Below are 6,347 nucleotides of genomic sequence, written 5' to 3'. Positions count from 1 at the left end.
ATTAAAGTAGATTTGGAAACTTTACTATTTAATTTGTAGTAAAATCTTGTTTTGTTGCAAATTAATTACGATTTTTTAAAAGAAAATGAAATATTTAATAGTATTTTCGTTGATTTTGTAATAATTTCTTAAATTATTTTACCATTAAAGTAGATTTGGAAACTTTACTATTTAATTTGTAATAAAATCTTGTTTTGTTGCAAATTAATTACGATTTTCGAACGTGTTGGAAAGCTAAAAGATCTTGATTGCATTTGCACACGAAAAAAAAAATAGAATGTTGAGAAATTTTTGTTTCATTCGATCTTGATTGAAATGCAGCGAAATGTTTGAAATACCTTTTTTTAGAAACTCGACTCAAATTATTAATCGATTATTGCGATGCGTGTTTGGAAATAAGTACATTACTTTGTATTATATAAATATATTTAATGCAGTTTTGTAACATTGAATGTATTTAGATATAGTGGGAGTGTAGAAAGTGTATTTGCGTTACGATATGTTTTTAATCCGATGTACATGAGCTAATTTCGTTTGTTAATTGCAGTCTAAAAGATTAACTAATTATTTTATAGTTAGGTGATTGCATCATCGTTTAATTATTATTTGTTGGTGGTGGTGGATTTGATAGAATGTTTCGTTTGCGCGATGAATTAGATAAATATTAAATTCCGTCTTTACGTTGGATACATAATTTTTAATGGTCTACAAATGGTAAACGCCATTATAATAATGCCCCTGGGGCCTCACCAACTATTCTGCTCGTTCTCTTTTCCTTGATGCCTCGATGTTCTTATTCTACTTATCCTCTTCTCTTTTCTCTACTATACTCTCATCCTTATCCATCCTCATCCTCATCCTCTCGTCTTCGTGTCTTTATTTTATTTTTTATTTTTTTTTGAACCGTGTGGGACTTATCACGATCGCCGGTGATTTTGTTCAGCAACCGTGAACGGAGCACATTGTAGTCTGCTTAGTGACCCAAGTCAGGGTCGCAGGTCACTGTCACACGCCGCCGCCGCCGCCGCAGCAGCAGCTGAAGAAGTGGTTGAGGTTTGGTTCCTTTTCCAAGGAAATCCTCTTTAATAATAATTATAATGTTGATGATGACCATATCATCGACAGGATGTGTGTATTCCTCTTCTGATGTTGACTCTTGCAGCAGCAGCTGTGTGAAAAGTGAACCGTGAAAGTGGTGCATCTAATGCTGACAGTTGTTTCGTAATTTATGTTAAAGCGCCTACTTTTAAAAAAAAGAAACGCATAAAATTAAAAAAAACAATTGAAATTAATCAGCGGTTCCCAAACATTAATCATATGTTTATGCTAAAAGCACTCATCTTTTAGCACACTTGCATAATCGATAAGAGAATAATATCAAAATTGTTGCGACTATAGAAAAATTGGGTCTATATCGAAATCACAACTGTATCGAAATCCCGGCTATATTAAAATCCAGATTATGTCAAAATCCCATTTATTGAAATCCCGACTGTATCGAAATCCCGAATATATCAAAATCCCGACTATGTCAAAATCCCGTCTATTGAAATCACGCCTGTATCGAAATCCCGACTATATCAAAATCCCGACTATGTCAAAATCCCGACTACCATAAAAAAGTTATTGTAGATATTTTTAATAATAAAAGACACTGTCAGAATTTTGATAAATTCGGGATTTCGGTTGTCGGGATTGCGATTGCCACCGAGAAAAATCGTGTTGTACTTCGGGCGTTTTCGTACCAATTAAAAATGATGTAATTTATGAAGATAGAATATGTCTTATTATTTACATTATTCCTTCCACATTTGATTAATAATTCAATTTTATTGTTATTAACTTTCAATTGGTTTTGTTCAAGTTTTAGTTGAAACAAAGATAAACAGTTGCAGTTAAGCAAAGATAATAAAACAATAAAATCAACTGCGAAACATCTGCAGGTGTTAAAAGGTTGAAAAACACTGGCTTAGATAATAAAAAAACATATCCTCAGAAAATAATAACAATTATTTCAGATGTTCTTTTATTCGAAATCGCGTATTATTGTCTATGTTTCGTTGAGTCAGCGGTTCACAAACGCTGCGAAATATATACGAAATTAGACGGAAACGCCCGATTTAAGACGACACGAAGAAACACCTGCACCTGTGGATCTCAAATGTTAAAACAATTCGCGACGTTTTTACACAGCGATGAATTATCTGTGTTGCTGTGACTCTCAAACATTGAGCGTTTTGCACACCTGCACGATAGATAAGAAATAAATTAGACGGAAACGCCCGATTTAAGACGACACAATAAATCATCTGCACCTGCGGATCTCAAATGTTAAAACAATTCGCTGCAGATCTCACGAAAAATTTGTGCGTTTTGTTTCAAATTCTATACATTATTTTTTTTTTGTTACAAAAACTATTTATATATTTAATAAATTTCATTTGTAAATTTGAATTTATATTTTTAGTACTCCCAGTTTGGAAAACGCTGATCTAAAATGTGCACTTTTTTCGTTCTCTTCTGTATTGCATTTTTTTTTGCGGTGAGTCCGGGTTAAATTCAAAAAGTAAATTTTTTATATAATTAGAGCTGACAATTATATCATTTAAAATGCAAATTAAAGATAAAACTATGATTTTTCCAATGAGCCCATTGTCAGATTTGTGATTTGCGCCGTTCGTCTGTTATGAGCTATGAAAATTGAGCAACCAATTGTGACTTAGTGAAGAAGTATCTTTACTTTTTATTTAATTACTTAATTACTACGCTTATTAATTAACTTATTAAACATGCAAATTATAGCTAAAATTATGACCTTTTCAATAAGCCTAATGTTTCGCTCAGTGGCGTTTGCTATTTCCTTGTATTAAAGTATCAAAATTTGATGTTCATTGAATCTAATACGAAATATTAGTATTTGTTTAAAACGAAAGGTGTGCAAGTCTTTAAAGACTTTTAAGACCTGTTGGAACAGCTGATGTCCTTTTGGAAAAGAAAGGTATCTTGAAGAAGTTTCAAGGGAAGAAGTCGAAGAACAGCTGTTGGATGAACGATGGTTGGTTGGAAAGGAAGAGCAGGTGCGCAACGCAAAAGGTCTCTAAGACACACCTGTCCCTCTTCTGGAGCGAAAGAAGTTTAAAAGGAAACAAGGATCCCAATTGAGGAAGAGGAAAAGAAATAAAGAAAAACGTGAGAGAGAAATGGAGAAAACGAAACTGAATTTTCTCCTCCGCAAAATCGAGCGCATTTCCATACGAAAACAAGTTGAACGAACCATATAGTATATATATTATCATATTTTCTTCGCCGTTTCCTCCTGCTCCTTCTTCTTACATGCTTTAGAGAACGAGAACCATTGGACACCGATTATTCATTCATTCATTGGTTATAGGCGAATAGAAAAAGTGTGGGCGGACATTTCTCTCTCTCTCTCTCTTACTCTTGCTGTGTTATGCAATGAATATAATTAATGATAAGTAAATTCAATCGGCGAAATTAGTCAAAGGTGGTGGTGGATGATGCAGAGGTTACTCTGACCAAATCCGTATGCTGATGATGATTGATTCGCTCCGAATGCAATTAAAGCACCTCGACTTCTCGTGGTGCGGATATTGAGAGATCTCTCTTTCCTTCTCTTTTGGTTGCAACTTTTTCGGATTTTTTTTCAATGAAGCTGAGAGAGATGCGAAGAAGTGAAGTGAAGAGGAGAAGAGAGAGCAGAACAGAGCAAAGCGAAGGTCGCCTCCGGCAATTATAGTGTGTATACTCTGTATAACCAAGGTCGATACAAATTAGATGTTCAGCAACCGATACCACCGATGCTATAGACTCTATATAGTAAAGACAGAGAGAGAGAGAATAGGAAGACGCTAAATATCTCTGGAAACCTCAGAAGAGCTTTTCCACGTGCGCCGCATTTCGCAATCGAAGTCCTCCTACTAGGATAAGCGCACAATTAGATTTAGTAATTGAATTAGACTTTCGTCAAGGATTCCACCACCCTATTAATTTTCGCTTCCTGCTGCAGCAAATATATATTTCTGTCTCTCCACGATTTACTTCTTACAGCACATTTACACAAACAACGAACGGCGTTGAGAAAACACCTCTTCTGTTCTTCGGCATTAAAGAAGTTCAGGTTAAAAATAGACGCACAGCTTATGCAGAAGGATATTTATATTGTCCGGCCTACGCGTTTCGAAATAATCAAGATTTCAGATTAGCCTACGCTCGCACACAAACAAACAAATGACTTTCTATACACACACACACACACATAAACAAATGAACATAGGTGGAGGGGAAAAACGAGATAGAGATGATCATTGAATCGCGTAGATCAACGGTCGGGGAACTTTTGTAACCATTACCCCAAAATATTATTGCGTAATATTACCCCACCCCCCATTCTGAATTCATGAAACAATCAATGTAAATTTTAAATAAACATTTTTTATTGAATTAATTTGCATTTACATATTTATATAAAAAAAAGTTACATGAAAATAGTAACAAATAGTAATAGACAAACAAAATAAAATTCTTAAATTGGAACAAACAAAAATTAATTGAAAACTTTCCCCCTTCAGGTTTGGAAACATGATGTTGGTTTATGTTTGATATAATTACTTTAAAATTGGGACTTTTTCAATCAATTTCTGTTTTTCGTTTTTATGTTTATTAGAGTGGAAAACAAAGGTAGGTTGTTGCAAATGGCAGCAATTTTTTTACCGCCTCCTCATGTGCAATTTTGAAAGCCTTTGCAGCCTTTGACAACCAAAAAGACGACAAGATTTGCTTTGGTCTCAAATTGGAGCTTCTTCTGGTATATTAGTAATTTCACATTTAAAAGGATCTACAAAGATCTATCAAGATCTGAAAAGTAGTCAGAGCACCGCTCTCTGAGTTTCGTAAGATGAAATTAGAAAAATTTCCCTATTACCCAAAAAAAAATCATTTTTACCCCATTTTGGGTAAGAGAAGATTCTCATTGTGTTTTAGTTTAGTTGCGTTAATTGCAATATTTGCATAAGTAAATCGTATAGAAATTAGGTTCCGAAATGTCACTTGTAGATTTGCAATATTTCCATTAATTAAATCTATACATTTATTACTTAATCTTTGATATCGCTGAAAAATTCCAATCATATTTTTGCAATAAATTGTGTTTAATGGAACGTGAATGAATTAATCTTATCTACACCTTAAAATAGTTTTATAAGACATTCACTCTATACTTGATTAAACGAGACAATGAATAGGATACAATTAATATAGTTTTAAATTATTATATAATATACTTAAATGATTGAGTTGTAATTTAATAAAATTTTAACAGTTTTCTGCATAATCAATCGAGGATAAAGAGTAAAAGTGTTTGTTCAAGTCATTATTGTGTGTTTGCAATTCTTAATTAGTCGGTTTTGTTGTTGTAAATCTTCGATTGCACCCATAGAATTCGTTCCAGTTTTCGAAATGGAAATTCAGCATGTTCGTTACCTTGTCTTGTTCTCCGGTTGAAGAGAAAAGTATAAGAAGACACTCTCTACGAAGTCCGTATAGATTTGCATAAAATCAATGAGTTGCTGCTGCTGTTGCGTGCGCGATCTCGAGAAATGCGAGAATCACTTTTCGATTCGGTTTCTCTCCTTTCCGCACAACAATTAAAACGAAAGAAAAAAGCGTTTTCCTCGCGGCGGAAAAGCCCTTGAGCTTACTTATCGGATCTGCACCAAAGCATGAAAGCTCTTGGGTGCGTTGGCGATTCCAATCGATTCCGGTCAACTCATAATATTCTACTTTTTTTTTTTACTTTGTTTGCTCATTTTGAAATTCGTTTTCTTGCGTTACAGTTGGATGATGCGGCTCTGCAGTTGTACAAAGACGGCGACTATGGATCGTACCTGGATCTGGACGCATCCATCAGCGAGCAACAAGAGGAATTCGACGGTTTCCACACAAAGTAAGTGCAATGTTAGATGGAATTTGATATTCGCATGTTAGATGGCATCACAACCGATCGCTATTTAAACTACAATTAATACTGTATTTTATGCATAAACATTCGTTGAATCCAACAAACGAGACAGTTATGTAAACTAACCGCTAATTATTAAGTTTTCGAGGCTCGTGCACTTTTAATGGCACCGGTTTTTTTTTGCCCGTTTTGGTTTATACGTTTAATCTAGGATGTAAGAATGAAACAAAACACTCGATTTGTGGTTGCGATCATCAAGTCGTCGACGATTCGCTAATTTCCAGCTAATAAAGCACGTGTCCTTCTTGCGGATTCAAATTTCCATAACGATGAGATCTGTTTGTTTGTTTCTTTGTTTTTTTTTTTTAAT

The 6,347-nt window shown here is 34.3% G+C and overlaps 1 protein-coding gene across 1 annotated transcript in view; it reads left to right on the top strand.

Annotated features, from left to right (window-relative positions):
* LOC108569474 (serine-rich adhesin for platelets-like) overlaps positions 1–5,962 on the top strand; it is a gene marked incomplete at its 3' end in the record, with an annotated part of 36,960 nt that extends 30,998 nt beyond the window's left edge. The window contains exon 6 of the mRNA XM_017931039.1: positions 5,853–5,962. Coding sequence (XP_017786528.1) covers positions 5,853–5,962 — 110 coding nt within the window. The remainder of the gene's footprint in view (positions 1–5,852) is intronic.
* Positions 5,963–6,347: the final 385 nt, after the last annotated feature.

This window comes from Nicrophorus vespilloides, unplaced genomic scaffold (genome assembly GCF_001412225.1).
Source record: "Nicrophorus vespilloides isolate i.1.1-1 unplaced genomic scaffold, Nicve_v1.0, whole genome shotgun sequence".
In the NCBI taxonomy this organism is placed as follows: Eukaryota; Metazoa; Arthropoda; class Insecta; order Coleoptera; family Silphidae; genus Nicrophorus; species Nicrophorus vespilloides.
The sequence above is the reverse complement of the archived record's forward strand: the minus strand, read 5'-3'. Positions and strand labels throughout refer to the sequence as shown.